The sequence below is a fragment of the Gallinula chloropus genome (assembly GCF_964237585.1).
Source record: "Gallinula chloropus genome assembly, chromosome: 6".
Taxonomy (NCBI): Eukaryota; Metazoa; Chordata; class Aves; order Gruiformes; family Rallidae; genus Gallinula; species Gallinula chloropus.
Window position 1 is genome coordinate 10,849,932 of NC_140091.1, and position 19,430 is coordinate 10,869,361.

At 46.7% G+C, this 19,430-nt stretch overlaps 1 protein-coding gene across 1 annotated transcript; it reads left to right on the forward strand.

The window, feature by feature from the left end:
- Window positions 1-993: 993 nt before the first annotated feature.
- KIF2C (kinesin family member 2C) lies at window positions 994-18,163 on the forward strand (the record flags this gene model as incomplete). Its single annotated transcript, XM_084265873.1, has 22 exons — window positions 994-1,045; window positions 1,185-1,279; window positions 2,787-2,891; window positions 3,108-3,156; window positions 4,812-4,859; window positions 5,698-5,817; window positions 6,550-6,666; window positions 7,030-7,130; window positions 7,387-7,482; window positions 8,079-8,133; window positions 8,215-8,377; window positions 8,630-8,720; window positions 10,255-10,318; window positions 11,432-11,523; window positions 11,736-11,878; window positions 13,248-13,452; window positions 13,838-13,948; window positions 14,415-14,482; window positions 15,919-16,021; window positions 16,101-16,217; window positions 16,570-16,696; window positions 18,084-18,163. 22 exons carry the CDS (start codon window positions 994-996, stop codon window positions 18,161-18,163), a joined length of 2,202 nt encoding a protein of 733 aa, XP_084121999.1.
- Window positions 18,164-19,430: the final 1,267 nt, after the last annotated feature.

Here is a 19,430-nt window from a genome sequence, read left to right on the forward strand (position 1 = left end):
AAACTATTAAACCGTTTTTATCCGCACCCACTTTTACCCTTCCAACTCTCCTCCGCATCCCACCGGGCGCGGGGAGCGAGGGAGAGGCCGTGTGATGCTCAGCTGCCGGCTGGGGCTGAACCACCACCGGGAGCCCCAAGCCCCTTTCGGGCTGGAGCAGAAGGGCCCCACCGCGGCCCCGAGCCCGGCGGCGGCAGCGCTGACCCCGCATCTCGTTTCCCGGCACCTCATTAGCATGTGTGCCTTTACGATCCGGCTGATTTGCATACCCAGGGTGCACCGCGGCACACGGCTCCGTCCCGGTCCCGCCGATACTCACAGTCGCCGCCGCTTCTCCCGGTTCTGCGGCGCTTGTGCCCTGCGGCGAGACGGGACCGGGCCGGGGCCGCGCTGGCGGGAGCGGGCGGGCGGGCGGGGGTGGGTCGCCGTGACCTGGGAGTTGCAGGGCAGGCGGTGGGTGTGCCGGGACGGGTGCAGAGGGTATACTCCGGTTTCTCTTCAGATCGTATAAATCTTTCGCCTTTTACTAAAGATTTCCGTGGAGAGGAACAAGCACGAGTGTCGTGGAATTTTTTGAGGCTCCATTTCGGTGGAGCTACCCCTTCTCTGGTCAAAGACAGAATAAAACCAACCACCTTCGGATCTATCTGGTCACCTGCGCAGCGTGGTGCGTCCTGCCTGCCTGTGCTGCGCCCCGTGCGCCTTGCGGGCGCTGCCTCTCAAAGCCCCTTCCCTGCTCCGCGCTGCCCTGGAGTCCCCGCCCCTGTTCTGAGCATCCTGCGGGCCGAGTGCTGGGCGGTGCTCCGGGCCACGCCGGGAACCGTAGGCGGCCGCCTTCCCGGAGCGTGCTGGGAAATGCAGTCCGTCCCCGCCCCGCGTTTCCCGGTAGGCCTCGCGGCACGCCGGGTTTAAATCGGCGGCGGTTAGCGGCCTCTGGGTGTCTTTACCGGGTTTCAGGCGGTTGTCGAGGAGGGGGTGGTCTTGTTCTACGCCATGGCCTTAAACATCTACCCCGGCTGCGTCGTTAACATCCAGCGGAGTAACGGTAAGGGCTGGGGAGGGAGTGGGGCGTCTGTAGGGGGTCTTGGCCGCTCCCCCCTTCCCCCTCCCCGTAGAGCCCCCTCGGTCCCCGGTGGCCGCGCCGGCCGTGCCGGGGCTCAGCGCTCTTTTCCCTTCTCTCCCAGGCTTGGTTCACAAGGCGACGGTGAAGACTGTGGACACGGAGCAGTCCTGCCTGTCTGTGGAGTGGAGGGAGGACGGCGTCGTCAAAGGCAAGGAGGTGAGCGGCGCTGCCTCCCCTGCCCTCTCCTCGGCTCTTCCCCGCTCGCTGGCGGCCTTGTGGCCGCGGGCAGCGGGGGCGAAGCCGCGCGTGTTCCGTGCGGGGCCTCTCGCCGGCGCCGTTGGCTGCTGGGGGTGGGGGGGCTGCCCCGCAGTCCCCGCTCTCCCAGCTCGGCCGGTGTGTCTTGGCTTTTCCTGGCTTTAACTGTGGCCCTTAGGTGTTCCTTGTGGCTTGCCGTGCCCCTAGCGCCCTGCCGGGTTTGGTATTCAGGATCCCTGTGCTGGTGTGGGCCAAACATCGGGTGGGAGTGAGGAGGAAAGGGAGCCTGGGGCACTCCAGGCTGGTGTGGCTCCAGTCCTGGCACGCACTGAGGTCTCCTGCGGTAACAGAGCAAGATGGGCTGTCCTGGCTGCTCTGCTCTAGAATTCAGCTAAAGTCTTGAAACTGCCGTTGCCTGGCTATTGCTGCGTTGAGATATGCAGAACTTGTGGATCCAGGTGGGATCGCTGGCTGTGCCCTGTGTCTGTCTTATGGCACTGAAGGTCTGTGAAGAGAATTCTGCAAACACTCCTATGCTGTCAGTAGATATTGCCCACATATGTGTTTCTGAGCTAATTCTCTGATTAGGTACTTTAAAGGTTCACATGAAGCTCTTTCTTTCTGGACTCCTCTTTTATTGAAGAAACTTAAATTATTTAAATATTTATTTAAGTAACTTAAAAACTGACAGCCCAAAGATTTCCCAGTGCTGCCTGTGTTGCTTTGTCGGGTGAATTCCAGTGCGAGCTGCTGTGATACAGCAGCTTTTGTGTACACATTCCTGTAACCTCTCCTGCAGGATCAGATTGGAGAAACTGAACCGAAGGAGTTGCTGCCTTTTGTGCTTGAGCCTGCCCTTGGCTACCTGCCCACTGTCGCTCTGCAGCTGCCTGGGCCAGGGTGCTGCAGAACCCTGTGGAGGCAGGGTTGTAACTTCACTTAAGGGTCAGGCAGGAGGTCATAGGTGGCCCTAGGTGAAATCCCTTGCAATGGCAAGTGAAACTGCAGGCAAATTGATTTGCAGATTAATTGCTGAATCCTTAATTCCCAAAAGTTGAAGCAGTTCTTTGAAGTTTATTTCAGTAAATGCAATGACACAGGAAATGCTTAATGCTCTCCTAGTGCAGAAGTCACAGAGCAGCTGAGATTTACTAAGATTAGCAGTAAGAGATTAAAGTAGCTGATGCCAAGTGTGCTTTGCTCATCCCCTCCGGAGCACTCTGCAGTACCTGCAGAGCTGTGTGCTGTTTAGCACATGGTGGCAAATGGCTTAAACAGCGTGTTTCTTCTAGCATATGTAGACATGCAAGGCTATCCAAATGGAATATGAGCTATAAAACTTAACACTTGGCAGGTGGTGGGTCAGGTTTGTTTGCTTGTACTGAAAGTCAAGTCTTTAAGAAAAAAAAAGTCTGTAAGCAGTAGCAGCACTATCCCACTCTGTAAAATCCTGCCTTTGCACTTGTAGATTGACCTTGACAGTGTGGTAAAAATAAATCCTGAGTTTTCAGAAGAAGCGCCTGCCACAGATGTGAAAGAGAACCTTCCTTTGCAAGAGAATGTAACTGTACAGGTAAGTGCTTTGAAGTGGTTTAGTCTCTCCCGAGGCACTGAAGTGTCAGCAGCAAGGTCTTTTTATAAGTAATGCCCCTGGTCTTAAAGACTGAAGTCTCTAACTTGTCTTTTCTGTCTCAGACTTGTCAGAGATCTTGTTGTATTGGCGTTATCTTGAAGTGCTGTGCTAGGTGCTTGCAGCTTACTCCTACTTAGAGCGTTTGCTGTTTTTCAGAAACAGAAGCGTAGAACAACCCTTTCAAAGATTCCTGCTCCACGGGAAGGTGAGAAAATGTTCTTTTCTCTGCTATATCCTTATGAAGCAGTGGTGGTCTTCCATTGCAGCCATAAGGCTGCTTATCCAGGCGATCTTAACAAAGACCAATGTGGTTCATAGCAACGCTTTGGACTCTCAAGTGCAGCAGCCCTGCTAACAGGTTGCTGTCCTGTTCCCATGAGCTGGCGTTTGTTGCTGTGCTGCCCCTTTCTGCAGTATTGATGTAGTTATTCCTCAATACTGCTTTAAATGTCACTAGGTGGTTGCTGTTGTAGTGTGTCTTTAAAGTTTCATGTGGAGTTTTGCAAATGCCACAGACAACAAGAGGTAAGTGGCAGATCTTAAGATTAGAAGTCTCAAAATGAGAGTGGAAAGGGCAAGAAAGAAATAGTAGTGACAAATGGGTATATCCTCTTGAAACAGCCTCACTAGGCAGTAACTGCAGCTTTATCCTTTGAGACATTTCAGACCAGGCAGCCAGAATGCCAGCTGGTGTGCGGTAGCTCGGTGACTGTGTGTCAGGGCAATGTTTTGGCTAAAGCTAAGATAGTGGTATCGCTGTGGGGCTGAGAAGGAATTGTTTTTCTTGAGGTGTCAGGAGTTGCTCTCATGTTTTCTATCTTCTTGAGCTTGTTCATTGACTCCCTCTTGGCCTTGTAAAATGCAAGGGGCAGCGTTACTAGTCTGTCTGTAATACAGACGTGATGCGTGCTGAGGCTGAATGGTTGTGAGTTTAATAATTCTCTTACAGTCTGTAGGTAGCCAGAACTTGTGTTGTTTCCAGGTGATTGAGCTGTAAACAAAACAGCTGGGATTGTCTGGCTGCTTTTCTTGCATGTGATGCCAGACATGGAAGCTGGTAGCAGAGGACAGTGGTACAAATCCTCCTCTGTCGGAGAGGCGTGAGTAGTCTGAGAAGCTTAGTGTGGCTAAAGTTGTTCTGTGCTAGGCTGGTTCTGATCGTCCTCAAAACCAGAGAGCCCTCCATAAGTTTTGTGAACTGGCAAGCAAACTGATGTAGTGAAGTTGTCTAGATAGACAGCCAACCAGGAGAAGAAAGGTTGTTTAGTCCTGTTGCTGATTGATAAAAAAAGTCCTCACAGAGGTCATGGCATTCCTGAAGTATGGAATCTAATTGCAAACCTGAAATATCTGTTGCTTTTGCTTCTGGCAGTCTTGCCCCTGAAGACCTTTTCAGAGTACTAAAGCAGCAGTGTTTTCAGTACTCCTTAAATACTACATTATAGCTAGCTAAACACTGTGAATGTCAGTGAGTATCTGGCCTGTTGCAAACACTGCACAAACTGGGAAGCTAACTTGGCCTCAGGTTTTCTTTCTTAGTCTAAGAAGATCAGGAGGTGTCTGTCTCCATCTCATTCAGGAAAATGAGAGGAGTGCTTTGAGTGAGTCAAACACACAGTGCCTCAGTCCCCTGGATTAGTAAGAATTTTGGAGGATGTTGAATATATTAATGTACAAGAATCACTTGAAACAAACCTATTTAGATGCAGCAGCTCCTCCAGCTGATATGTCTGTCCAGGAGTGCAACATCTACAGAAAAATTGCTGCAGTGTTTGTGGTGAGGTCAGGTATGAGTGTGTGTGGCAAAGGGAGTAAAATGACATCTCTGAGCATGAAACTGATGCTTTTTTGTTCCTAAAGGTACAACAGTGACACCTAATGTCTCTGCACCTGGGCAGAAGATTCCAGGTAAAGATCTAACAGATACAAGGGCTGAATTTTGTGGGTATGGTTCTAAGGAACTGAAGTTTACACTTGGTCTGAAACAGATCTGCTGTCCCCTGAAACTGTAGTGATTAGTTCTGGATAAATCCCTGTGATTGCTAGAGGTGAAGGTGGTTCTAGATTTCATATTGTGCTTTTTTTTTTTTGTATCAGATTTGTTTTCTTTGCAAATCTAGCAGTGTATCTTGCAATCCCTTCCCTAGGAACTGTTGTGATGGATTTGGTCTCAGTGAAAGAAATACCTTAGTACATGGCAGTGGAGACTGCCTACAAAAGGACCACTTCCAAAGACTTTATACAGGGTCTGTAAGCTGAATTTAGTGTCATCAAATTCCTGCTTCACCCATCGCTGTGTGGGTGCTGTGAAGGTGGGCACGGTGCTGCCCACAGCCAGTTGCCAGGTTGCAGTGCTACTGTCACCGTGAAAGAGTTAGTTCCCACAGCCCTACAAGTGTGATGCTTCAGAGTATTTCCTGGTTCCCTGGCTTGTAACTTTCCCTTTCATAGGTATGAAGGTTTTGGAACTTCCTATTAGTGAGTCCTTCGTGGTGTCTGAAAGAAGTAACTGAAACTGCAAAGCTGGAATGAACTGTTTGCTTTTCTGTGGTGGTATATTTCATACCACTTTTCACTCACCTATTTTACTTTGTCCTGCACTTTGCTAATGTGCCAGAGATCTGGAAATGATCCTTTCAACTACAGCTTGTTCCCCACTTCTTCTGTGCTTTGTGAGCACTTGATTTACTTGCAAATGCCTGAGTGTCTGAGGCATGATGCTGACCTTGAATCTGTGTTCCCAAAGCTACACGTGGCCGTTCCAGGATGTCAGTTATCCCAGAATCACAGTGTGGCCTCCAGGAAAATGAGATGAGGGTGGATCCCTGCATTTCTACACAAACCAAAAACAATTCCTCAGTTCCTGGTGAGTGGAAAAAGAAGGTGGCAGAATCTTACTGTGAAACAAGATGGTTTGTATTCACTTAACTAGCTAAGCTGCAAATCCCAGGGGTGAGGAACAAATTCTACCCATTTGTATACGTAAAAACAAGAGAGAAAGAGGTCTGCCATTATGTAAATATCCAGGGCCCCTACCTGAAGGAGTTCTCAAAGGACTTTGGAAATAATATTGTTGAATAATTAGGTGCTTTTATTAGCCAGGGACCTGTGGTTGGGCGAGTGGGTGGATGTGGTATCTCCTTAAGAGCATAAAGCGGTATTCATAGGGCTGAAGTGGGGAAAAAAAGCTCCTTAATGCTGCTCCCAACACATTCTGTAACTACACTAGTAGTAGTTTTACCTGTACTGGTTGTATAAAGCAAGAACTTGAGCCTACTTGAATTACAAATTGTAGTTATTTATCTTTGCCCTATGAAGGCCATATGCCTTGTGTTTAACGTTCTGCAAAGATATTGAAATAAGAGGCTTGAAACGGAATTCTTGTCTGGTGTGGCCTTGACTTGCAGCTTTGAATAAAAGTTGGTGATCAGCAAAGTAAGGAAAAGAACCCCAAATATCTGCACACTTACCACAGGTTTTAACCAGCGCTCTCTCCTGCCTCAGAATCAGAGCTGAGGAATGCTTGTGGTCTGTGAGGCTGCACACATTACAACATTTTTCTAATCTAATTATTGGTTTTGTCCTGGCTTTTCTGCAGCTGGCCGAACCAGGGCTAGCAGGCTGAACTGTGCTCCAGAAGCCGCGCTGCCGAATGTAAATGGAGATACAGAGGATCACCTGCTTGCTGCTGGAATAGGCTCTTCAATGAGCCCAGGTAACAGGGAGCAGTGGGTAAGAACTGACCCACCAGGCAGCAGTGTGTTGCTCTGTGATCTGCTGCTTTGTAAACTCCAAGACAGTAACTTTGAGAATTGTGAGTGTTTTCTATTACCAGTGCATGGTTGTTACAGCAGTGTCTCCTCAGAAATGCTGCCTTTACTTCAGAGCAGCAGTGAGGTTTGCTAGGCAGTTCCTGGGGCAGGTAGATCTGGTTTGGGAAGGAAGTCCTGTGCAATTAATGACCATCCTTCTGAAGATGATTGTTTCCTGTGCACCTTAAACTGTCAGCAGCCTGTGAAAGTTGAAGTTTCTGTACTATGAAAGTTTAATGCAAGGAAAATGTTTTTATTTTACCTAGTTCGGAGAAGATCTAACATTGTGAAAGAGATGGAGAAAATGAAAAACAAGAGAGAAGAAAAGAGAGCTCAAATTAGTGAAATCAGGACAAAACGTGCACAGGTAGAGTACAATGCACCAGTAAGGGCAGGTTCTGTAGGACAGCACATCAGAAGAATTAAAACCAAAGCACTTTGCCCAGGCTTTGTTCTTACAAAGCTGTATGCAAAGACAGATTAATTCTAGTTTCAGAAAGTTCTGAATCTTGTGGCCTTTAAGTGAACTATTTCTAATTGTGTAGCTGATTGTTTAGGATGCTGGGGGCCTTTTCTGCTGCAACAAGTTAATTACCTTTGCATCCATCGTTTTATCCATGCAGGAATTTGACACCAGCTCTCCAAACTGGGAGTTTGCACGGATGATCAAGGAATACAGAGCAACTTTAAACTGCCAGCCAATATCTTCATCTGACCCAGTAAGTAAATACTGAGGCTACTGACTGCAGCCTGTACAGGTTGCTTTGGTTTGTACTGAGGACTTTGTAGCATACAAACGATTTAGTGCATTGCTACCTTGGAAATCCTCTGAGCATGTTGTGGTCTTGAGGGACCTGGTGGTATGTGTGAGGTCACTTACTGTCCCTGTTGAGGCTAAACTGTCTTGTGTTCCTTTGCATATGTCACTAGCAAAAAAACTTGTGTACTTTAACAATCATTGTGCACTGATTTGTGTGGCAGTGTCAGTATTCTTCAGAGCTTGTAAAAGGCAGAGCCCGTTACGCTGTAGCTTAGCTTGTGGTAGGTACAGGTGTAAGTTAAAACAGGATTGCCTTATAACAGAAAGTGGTGTCACATGTAAGGTCATATTATGTACCTTTAAGCTATATCAAAAAGCAGAGAAACAGAAGACTTGCCTCCCTGTGAGGATGGGTCTGATTTGTAGTGGAGGCAGCTCTGATCAGCATATAGAGAAGTAGATGTGAAGGAGCATTGGATTTTTCTCTTTGATGCTACGTAGGTGTGGGTGCAACTGTGACATAATTAATACTTTTTTTCTTTCTTTTCCTTTTAGATAGAAGAACATAGGATTTGTGTCTGTGTGAGGAAGCGCCCTCTTAATAAACAAGGTGGATGTGCTGACATGGCAGTTCTGCCTTTCAGCAGTTTGATGTTTATTCTTAGAAACTCACTGTCTTTTCTGTCAACAGAACTTCTAAAGAAGGAATGTGATGTGATTACTGTTCCAAGCAAGTCTGTCCTGCTGGTGCATGAGCCAAAGCAGAAAGTGGATCTAACAAAATACCTGGATACCCAAGCATTTAGATTTGACTTTTCATTTGATGAAGGCTCTTCCAATGAAATGGTTTACAGGTAACACTTCTTGCTGACTGGGAATGACTTCCAAGACAGAGCTATGGCTAGGTGGCATCCTGGCTTAAAGAAACTGCTACCTGAAACTAATATTAAACTCCTTTTTGGAGGGAACCAAAGACTGAAAAGTCTAGAGCTTATTTTTTGATGTGGCTTTAATTTCCTAGGGATGGGATTTGCCTTTACTTGCTTTTTTAAAACAAAAATTACGAAATGCTTGCCATAACTGTATCTTACCTTCTGAATACTCAGGTTCACTGCTAGACCTCTTGTAGAGACCATCTTTGAAGGTGGGAAGGCAACGTGCTTTGCGTATGGCCAGACAGGCAGTGGCAAAACACATGTAAGTGTTTCTCCAAGGTATTAAACTTTCTACCTTTAAAGCTCCTTTGTGCTGACAATGAGTAGGATTGTATAAGGAGTTTGGATCTTGGCTTATTGTCTTAAAGCTAATACTTTGTCAGTCAATTTTCTTTTTCTTAGTTTTATGTATTAGTGGGTTTCCTTTGAGGAAAATTGTACTAAATTAACCCTGTAGCTGTTTTTTTTTTTTTTTAAAGTCTTAAGATGTCCTGTCACATTAGTGTTAGTTGTGGCTAATCCTTGCCTCAAAAGGTTGTTGCTGCCTTGCTGAACCTGCAGAGTGGGGCTGTTGGCCTACATCTGTGCCAGGCTGGTGTCTGCATCATGTTTTGATCTTGGAGGTGTTTGACAGACTCTGATTATGTAAGAATAAGTCTCCTGTTGCACGTAAACATTTAAGTGGTCTGATGTTGTCTGTGAAGTGGGAAAATTGGTGTGTTTGCTTTCTAACCACTCCTTCCAGCCTACTAGTTGTCGATTCATGAGACATGATGATTGTGTTTTCTTGCCTCAAAGGTTATCTGCTCTAAATTTTCAGCTGTGCTCTCTTTTGAACTCCTTTTGACAACTACAGGGAAGGAAAGTGGGGAAGCTTTTTCCTCACAGCATGACAGTGGAGTCAAATCTGCTGTCTTGTTCTGCAGGAAGCCTTTACCTCAAACCACAGTGATCTGGTCTGGGCTAGTCTGTCAGTTTGAGTAATCAGGCAGTAGCTGTCATTCCAGTATTAGAGGGAAGTTTTAGGTGAGGGTCTCCTACATTAGTGCATGTAGATCCTTTCTGGTGATCCAGAAGAAAGTTTGGAAGCTTACAGAAGTCTGGATGTAGGCTGCCTCCAATGCACTGGAATGGGCAGGCAAACTTGCTCATCTGAGCATTGCTACAGGAGTAAACTGAGGCACTAGAATCCGAAGCAATGAAGTGACTTTCCTTTCTGGACCCCAGGGTGCAGAGCTAGCACAAGGACAGTAGCTGTTCTTTGAGTCTGGAGTGCTGCATAGTTAAGATCTGGTAGACAGTGTGTGTCATGGGATTGAGTTTCGGGGTATTTTATACTTGACTCTTACATACAAAAGTCACCAGGATGGTACCAACTGAAACACTTGTTGGCATTAAAAGTATCTTGCTCATGTAGAACTCAGTTTTGGTATCACTTCTGTAGGTAGCAGTGAAAATGCTGCTCAATTTGTCTGAAGAAATAAGGCTTGCTGCTTCTGGCCAGAGGCTAATTAGTGGCACTGTCAGGGCTACTCCTCCTTGGAGGAGCAACTACTTTGACTCTACTGCCAAGCCTTACAGGTGTTCAGCTGTTGTTTTGCATAGTCCAGATCTTCCTCCTGAACTGATAGGGGAGCAGCAAATGAATTCTGTCCTGAATTGCACTGTGTTCTAATCATGCTGACATTGGAGAGTGTGTGTATATATACATGGTAACTTCTTAATATGTTCTCAGGACTAAAATCAGGTAGCCTGACTTGTTTATAACCTTACCTCTGGCCTTTTTCTCATTACAGACTATGGGTGGAGACTTCTCTGGGAGAGCACAGAATGCCTCCAAGGGCATATATGCTTTTGCATGTAAGTTGATTCTTCTTTAGATATGAAAATCATATTAGTGCTTGTTTTTCCTAAATAGATCTGGATTTGTATGGTTATTTAAATGCTTCCAGTGGAAGATGCATATAAAGAATTTGTGTTTTAGTAATAAGCAGTGGTGTTCACAAGAAGTATGGCTATGGTTTGTTTTTTTCAATTTTAAAGTATTTTTCCACCCAGCCTGTAAGGTCCCAGATCTGTACTTACCTGGCCAGAATATTTTTCTTGTTGAAGCAAAGACATGACACTTATGGGGTGATGACACTTTTTGGACTGAACCATTTAATTTTGATTCTTCTGCTTTCCTTTTGCCTCAGACTAAAGGTGGTGGTTGGAAATACCTGATTTTGAATGAAACAAACCCCAGTCATTTCTGATATAAAGCCTGTCACACAGAAAGCATATAAATGCTTCCTGTAAGCATTAGATGCAAAAAAGCTTGGCACACACAAAATTACTTCAGAAAACAGATGTTTAGAAGCTCTTCCTTGAATGCCTAGAAAGCACCATGAACCCTGACCTCTTCTACCTTCTCTTCAGAAGGCATATTGTGAAACCATTCTGTGTTGCAAGGTAGTTCACTCATCTCTGACAATTAGCTATTACTGGCCCTGAAGGGAAAGTATTTGCTTTTAGCTCAATTTCCAAGTCTGAAGCCTGACTGAGAGGCTGCACTGGATCCAGCCAAAGGGTCAGTTGCTCTGTTGTATTGTCTTCAGGCAGCTGCAGTGCAGATGCTCAGGGATCCATATTTTCCAAGCTTCCCACAAGAGGTGCTTGAAACAAATTCATTATGTAGGCCTGTCCAGAACAATAGTGGGTCCCTGTGTTCCCCCAGATCAGGAAGGATTGCTGGCTGTGGGTGACATCAGCAGCAGAAGCTTCTGAATCCCCCTGTTTTCAGGCCATGGGTGAGGGTGTTGCTGAAACTGTTCTCCAGATGGTAGACCAGCACTAATTGTTCTACTGGCATTTGTTTAGGCTGTCATTTGTCTGCTAGACAATGTCTTCTAGCTCTGCAATATTTGAAAGTAGACCAAATAGCAACTAAATGTGCGTTAAGCTAGTTAACTAAACTCTGCCTTTCCTCACTAGCACACGATGTCTTCCTCCTCCTAAGCCAGCCCAGGTACAGGAGTCAGAACCTGGAAGTCTACGTGACTTTCTTTGAAATATACAATGGAAAGGTGAGAGTGTTTTAAAAACTGTGACCTGAGTTCTTTAGCTGAATGCTTCACAAGTGGCTGTGTGAAACTTGTTTCTATAGTTCTACTAATATAGTCTATTCTTGGTGTGTTTGGAATTGAGTTGGAAAGCTATGTTAAAGGTGCTGTTTATCTATGAAGACTTACAAGGAGACTTTGTTCATATTTCTCTCAATCTTGTTGTCTGAATATAGGTGTTTGACCTCTTGAATAAGAAGACAAAGCTTCGAGTCCTGGAGGATGGCAAACAGCAGGTCCAGGTTGTTGGTCTGCAAGAGATACAAGTTGGCTCTGCTGAGGATGTCATCAGAAAGATTGAGATGGGCAGTGCCTGCAGGTTTGGTGCCTTAAAACCACTAAGAGTCATGTCCTGTTGTACCCCCTTGTCTAAAAAAAAAAATGTATAATGTCTGTAGCTGGTGCTTTGAGGCTTAAACAGAAGCCTGTTGTTCCCAGTAATAGGCAGGCACAGAGAAGCACCTCTGCTTGAAAACAAGGTGGTTACAGAATAAAGGGGCTGGCAGGGAGGTCAGAGTTTGTGGTTCACCTGCCGTTGTGTAACTCCAAGAAGAGAGAATCTATTCACAGGAGGAGATGGCTGCTCAATTTAGCTGCTTTCTAGAAGTATCAGCTAGTGTACAGGAGCACAAGTAGCTCCCTCTGGGCCTGTAAGATCAAGGAAGAGCAGCTGGCATTAACTTAGTTGCAAAAATGCTTTGGCTTAACTGCAGGCCAGATGAGCTATTCCAATGACAGCAAAACCACTACATCTAGACTAGATCCCAGAATGAAAGAATCCTGGAGAGCAGGTGCCAAGGGACAGCTGTAGGCTTGGGTCATCATCCTGGCAGGAAGGCAACTGTATTGTCATACTGGTGCCTTTAATCAGGAGGAAAATCTGTACTATCAAGTCTTATCTCAGTGAAGCTGCAACTGCTGTGGAAACACTACTAAGGAAATGAGCTCCTTGGCTTCTGTATTAGCTGCATGTGCAGGTATGGGCACCCCGCCCTCTGCTGCATGTGCTTCTCTGGCAATTTTTCCCAGAAGCGTTTGTCACTTCAGACTCCCACCTTATTTTGGGCCAACCTCCCTCCCTTCCCCCAGCAGCAGGGGCACAGGTGGGATGGTGAACCCTCCAGCCTTCTCAGGGAAAGATGATGAAGGTCACAGAGGTTTATAGCAACTTACAGGACTCCAGGCTTTGCCTTGCAGGGATGGGGCAGGTGCAGTTTCCCAACAGAGGTGGTGCCAAGCCAGCTTGGGTGGAGAAAGGGGATTTACTGTGATTGTGATGTGTTAGCAGAGCTCACTGTGGTATGACAGATGTGTTGGGAACATGGCATGTGGCTGCTCTGAGGCTGGGACATGGAGCTGAAAGACACTTTCAGCACTGCAAATCATATAAGGCATTAGTGGTTGGAAAGGCATTCCACTGTAGGCTGGTGCAGCTGAGCCTGGCAGATTAAACAGCCTTAAGTCTCTACAACTGGGCTGCAAGTTCATATCTGTCACAGCAGTGCTGCTGTGGAATGGCCTGTGATGTCAGAGCACAACTCATGCTAAACCTGAAGTATTAATGTATAGGATAAAACCAGGGAGGCTAAAGGACTGAACTGAATGGCTGCAAGTCTTGCCTAGTGCTGTGGGCACCCGTTGCACCTTCTGTGAGACAATCCTAATGCCCGTTTGCATCTCTGCTGCAGGACATCTGGGCAGACTTTCGCTAATGCGAGCTCTTCGCGGTCACACGCCTGCTTCCAAATCATACTGCGCCAGCGAGGGAGGATGGTTGGCAAGTTTTCCTTGGTGGATCTGGCAGGAAATGAGAGGGGTGCAGACACATCCAGTGCTGATCGGCAGACACGAATGGAAGGTGCAGAAATCAATAAGAGCTTGCTGGCTTTGAAGGTGAGCTGTAGCTCCAGGAGCAAGTAGTGCTAATCAACACATGGATTCCGCTCACTCTGGGGTTACCTGTTCTGTTCCCTTTTTGGTGCAAGGGAAAAGAACAGGCAAAAGATAAATTCAGAATATGTTTCCAAGAAAGCAAACCAGTCAGGCCAGGCACTGATACATCTGTTTTCAGCTTTGTTCAAGTTGTTTCTTTGCATGTGATGGATATATACTAGCTGTCCTGTGACAGTCATACCTGGAGTGTATTTAAAAGGCTATGAAGCACTTACAGTGCAATAGGGGTGACCATTCTCCAGCCTGTTGGGTTTGACAGCAGTTTGGTGGTTGATAGCTTGCAAAGCTGTCTGAGAAGAGATGCAAAAGACTTGTCTTTTCCTAGGAATGCATCCGTGCTTTAGGGCAGAATAAATCTCATACCCCTTTCCGGGAGAGCAAGCTGACCCAGGTGCTAAGGGACTCATTCATAGGAGCAAACTCAAGGACTTGTATGGTGAGTACATGCACAGTGCAAACACACCACTTATGGGCTCTGTGATTTCACTAAATAGCTGCACGCCCCTCTTCTAGAGTGAGGGGCCTTTGAAGTCAGCAAGCTTTGGTTCATTCAGTTTTCCTCCTCCACTTGCCCACAGTGACAGAGAACAAAAACTGATGAGCCTTGCCCAGCACCAGTAGAAGCAGGACTGCAGAAGTCACTTCCATGCAGTCAACCTACAGCAGAGCCTGATGTGCTCTCAAAGGGCTGTGCTTCACTGGCTTTGTGTGCATGCTGCCCGGGGAAGGTCAGATACAAGGCCCTGCTGCATCCCAAAGAAGCTATTGCAAAAAATGGGCTTGTCTCCATACTTCAGCTCTGACCCTTTGTCCTAACGTGTCCCAGCTTCCTGGGGAGATCTGTGGGGCCATGAGCACAAGTCAGATGTGAGAGTTACTGAGGTTTTGTGTTCTGTTTGCAGATAGCAATGATTTCTCCAGGCATGAGTTCGTGCGAGTACACCTTGAACACCCTGAGATATGCTGACAGGTAATGGCCTTTGACCTGGGGATTTTATTCACATTATAGAAGGTGTTTTGGCTGGTTTTATTTTGACCAAAAGTTCTCCTGCCATTGCTTGTAATGGTAACTCGGAGGTTGGTTGCTAGGAGCAAATTATCTGAACGCTGTCTTAGGAACTCCATGTGAAACACGTTAGTCATGGTTTAATACAGTCTGTCTCTTCTTCAGAGGAGGCTCATGATAGGCTTCAGACTGTCCTGGGTTTTGTAGGGAGATTACCCTGCCCTAGATGGTTGCCTCTGTGCCCTTTACTTTTTGCAGTACTCCATGTTCCATCTCTAAGTGGTGTGCTAGGAATGTGTCCTTGACATTGCCCTACTTTTAGCACAAAACACTTGGTGTTCTTGACAGACTCTGGTGTGAGCTAAGAGGGTATGGCACCTTGGGGACTTTTAGGTGAAATCTGAAAGACCTGGAGAATTCAGATGCCTCTAAGCAGATGGTGGGAATGTGTTTTGAGTGCCCCATGGTGTGCCTTGGGTACTTGCAGGGCAAGGGAGACTTGCAGGGACTGAACCCCGGGTTTCCCTGGGGGTCCTGCTGATACCTGGAACCCCTGTGAGTGCAGTGAGTACCTCCTGGTCTCGGCTATGTATGCCTCAACACCCTTCTGGTGAGGTGACAAGTAAAAAGAAGGCTGTCACTTTTGTCCTGTGTTACAAGATGACACTTGTACACTTCAGGCTTAGAGCTTCCATTCGTTTAGTTCACAAACAACTCTTTGGAACACTGAATCTTGAGAGGTTCCCAGACTTGGTTCTGGATTGGAGTTGCAGTTCTTTTCTTCTGGTGGTCAGTCATTCCTGCTCACCTGAAAGGACAGGACAAAATGCAACATCTGACTTGGTGTGCTTCAGTGAGATTCTGGTCTCAAGTCGGGCCCATGGGGTTCTTAGCCAGTGTACAAGGCAAGTTCAAGATCTAAGAAGGGGATGTGAGGCTGAAACTCACTGGAAATATGAAGCTGACTCTAGTAAGTGGAATGAAATATCCAGCTGGTGTCTGACATTACCTCTAGTACCATGTCATCAGCCATGACTAATCCTTATTATAGATCTATTCTGGCACAGCAGGACTCTGGGGGGGAAAAACCTTATTCCTTTTTCTTTCCATACTAAGTTCTCTTAGTTGGTCACGACAGACCTGACGTGTGGAAGACAGTTTCTGTGAAAGGTGTTGCTGGCAACACCAGTGTGTACTTGGATGTTTTTCTCCAGGAGAGGTTCTAGACTGGGCATGATGACAAATGTGTGTGTGCTCTCCTTCCTATCGCACTCCGGGTTTTCTGCCCGTGTGAGCTTGTTCTGGGGGTGGTAATGTGCAACTCTGAGGTGCAGCACTGATCAACTGCAGTAGCCTGGAAACTGCTAGAAGTGTTTGAGTGACAAGTCTTCTTGTTGCAGAGTGAAAGAGCTCAGCCCTCATAATGGCGTTGGTGAAACACAGAATCAGATGGAGACTGAGGAGATGGAGACCGGTGGAGAAGGCTCATGTCTTCAGTACAGTGTATGTGTGTGTGTGGTGGGTTGAACAGCTCTCAAAACTGGGAACAAGTTGCTATTCTTACTTGAGCTGTTTCTTGCAGCTCTCCAAGGATGAGGAGGAAGATTTCTCTTCCCACATGTTCCGCTTCCGTGAGGCCATGACCCAAATTAACGAATGGGAGGAGAAGGCTGTCGAACAGCTTAAAGACATGAGACAGGTACGTGGCAGAGGTGAGCCCAGACCAGGCTGCCTTCTACATGTTGTGATAGCAGCTTGCCTTGTCTGAGCCAGGTACTGCTGGGTAGGCTGTGGGCTGCAATGCAAGATCCTGTACAGTATAGATCCTCACTGCCAACTTCTCCTGTCTTCCTGCCCAGCTGGTTAAACTGGGGTATTTCAGTGCTTGCGGTCAGCTAGTCCCTCTTTCTCTCCAACTAGCAACCTCTACTTGCAGCTCATGAGCACTGACTGGTACTGGCTTGTAGAAGCTCAGCTTTGTGCTAGATTTGAAGAAAATAATTAAATTCCAAAAAGCCAATTTTTCACTACTGTTATCTTTGTAAATATAGAGAATGATGATTGAATTCAACTACCTTGTGGGAACCACAGAGCAACCAGACTATGATCTTGAGACCTTTGTGAGCAGAGCCAAGTGCTTTACAGAGGAGAGTGCAAGAAGCTTCCTTAGTCTCAGAGGTATGTTAGTGTTTGATTAGCAGAGTTGCTAATCTTTTCTTATTTTTAAAAAACCTGAAAGTAATACTGGCATGCCCATGGAGGTTTGAGCACCCAGTTATTCTGCACAGCTTATCCTTAGGATACTTTCCTAGGTAACTGCACACACTGATCTGAAATGTCCTGTTGTCTGCATTTTCCAAAGTAAAACACTGGCTAGTAACTTCCACTTGCTTTCACTGCCATATAAAACTGCCTTCTCTTGAGAAGAATCCACCAAAAAGAGCAGGTGAGCTCAAGTCTGGCTAGTTAGTTTTGTAGTTTACCTTTTGCCTTGGCCAAAAAAACCCCGACCAACCAAGACTTGAGAAAGAGATCCAGGTGCTTCATTGCAGGGATTTGTAGGGATATGCCCACAGCTTCCACTCCTTTCTCATGGATATCAGGCCTTAATACCCATACTGGTCTAGTGAGGGTGTCCCTGCCCATGGCGGGTGGAGGGGTTGGAACTACATGATCTGAGGTCCCTTCCAACCCAAAGCATTCTATGATCCTCTGTAACAGGCATCTACCAGACACATACTGAGTTGCCACATCTGCTAGCACCCACAGTTGGCATGCCTTTGCCTTAGTGTTAAGGGCATTACTTAATGTGCAAGAAAATCCTTCTGACTGTTCAGTTCTGACTCAGACTTCCCAGTTCCACCAGCTGCCTGTTCCCTGAGCCCTGCCTCTCCTCCTGTGGACTGCACTGGCTGAAGTGCTGCTACAGATACAGTGGTAGAGGACAGGAAGGCAGATGTCTGGCTGGGCTGACACATGGAACAGAGCACAGGTATACAGGCTGCCTGACTGGGATGGGGAAGCTCCAAAGGTGGCAAGGGCTACTTTTCTGCCACTGTTACAGTAACTTGGGCTTTGCCACTTGAACCCTTAGAGCTGGCATTGTCTTTGTCTCAAAAAGCAGGGCTGAGAGGGTTTTGGGTATTTTTAAATAAAGCTGAGAATTGTGGCATCAAAGTGACTTTATTTTTAAACAGCTTTGGCTGCCCTCCTATCTTAAACGCAGCCCCATGGCTGTACCCCTTCATTCACCATGGGGGGGTGGTGACAAGGTAACAACAGGAGATGCTCTGCTCTCCTCTTTGCCTTTATATGCCAGGGAAATGCGGCCTGCTGGGATAGCTGGATTAGCAGCATCTTGTCTGAACTGCAAACTGCAGGCTTGAAGCTGACTAGAACTGAACAAGTGTGGCTGAAGAGCTGTGTGGGACCAGGCAGGATTTGATTTTTGTGCTGAGCGGTTCTTGCAGACTTCGCTTCCTGCAGAGCCCTGCTGAGGGGGACAGCTGGACTGGGGAGTTCAGCTTCCAGGTTCAGCCTCCATCATTCCCCTCTTCCTTTACAGAAACACTGGATGCCCTGGGGATTGCCATGCAGCTGGAAGAACAAGCCAGCAAGCAGATGCAGCGGCGGCAGCGGCCTTAGTAAATACAGCAAAATCTGGTTTACAAGCAGTCTTGCATGCTTGTCAGTGGTTTGTGTAACTCCTGATTTAACCGTGGTAAAGTGTCTGTGGGTTGTGTGTGCAGTGACCACAGCAGTGTGTCTCTCTTTGTGGCCTGGTAGCAAGAGTGCTGGAGGCACCCGCTGCCAGGCTTGGGGAGGGGGGCCTGAGGAGTGGGGACAGAGATGCTAGATGTGTCCGGCATGTGGCCCTCTGCTTGTGACAATGGTGTCTCTACAGAACTAGATACATATGTTTTCTAGTCTACATATAACTTCCAGATGTGCTTGAAGCATTGCACAACTGTTGGAAGCCTGACTCTTCCAGAAAGAAAACGTATTACATGTGATTCTTAAAAAAAAAAAAAAATCAGTATTTTAAAGAGTTTGATAAATAAATATTCCGGGGTTAATAATATTTAATGTTATAAAAATCTATTTCTTCATGACTTTGAGGTCTAACAACTGACTGATTTCTTGATTGAGGTTTCTTTTTAAACTATTAACTTGCAATGTTTACATAAAAATCTCTTGAGATACATTTTGTCTCTTAATTTTGAGATTCTGCTGGGTAGGACTTGCCTAGCAAGGGCCAAGCTGTTTTAGATGGTACCTATCCTGCACCTGAGCAAGGCTGGGTGTATACTGAGTGGCTCAGCTCTTCTGGCATCAGGTAAGTAAGAAGGACCCTGTGATACTCCCTTATAGCATCCTGGGGCTATCTTCAAAGCTTAAGTAAACTCCATCACACTTTGCATATATATTTCTCATGATTAAAATGCCCCATAAAATACATGTGTTCAGTAGCCCACCAAAATCTGTATCTGAGGGCAGAAGTGCAAAGCTGGCCCCTGCCATTGCCCTTGTGTGCATCCTGGGTATGGTGGTCTATGCAACCTGTCCTCCTGGCTGGATACTGGTGGGTGGAAGACAGCTGGGAGCCCTGTGCTGCTGCTCTGTTTACTGCTTGTTCAGCTTGTTCCAGGGTTTATCTTGAAAGGACAAAACAGCCCTGGGAGCTCTGTCTGTAGCCAGACAAAGGTCAGTGAATGGACTCTTAGGCCATACTCCTTCCTCTACATCCCCCTACCCTGGTGTATGCTTCCTGAACTAGCTTCTGCCCCTGAAACTAAAGGGGGTGATGAAGTGTCTGTACCCCCAGCTCTGCACATACCTTCAGTGGACTGCAACCTTGCCATGTCTCTGGGGATGTCCACTATGTTGGAGGCCAGTTCTTCAGCCTCAACTG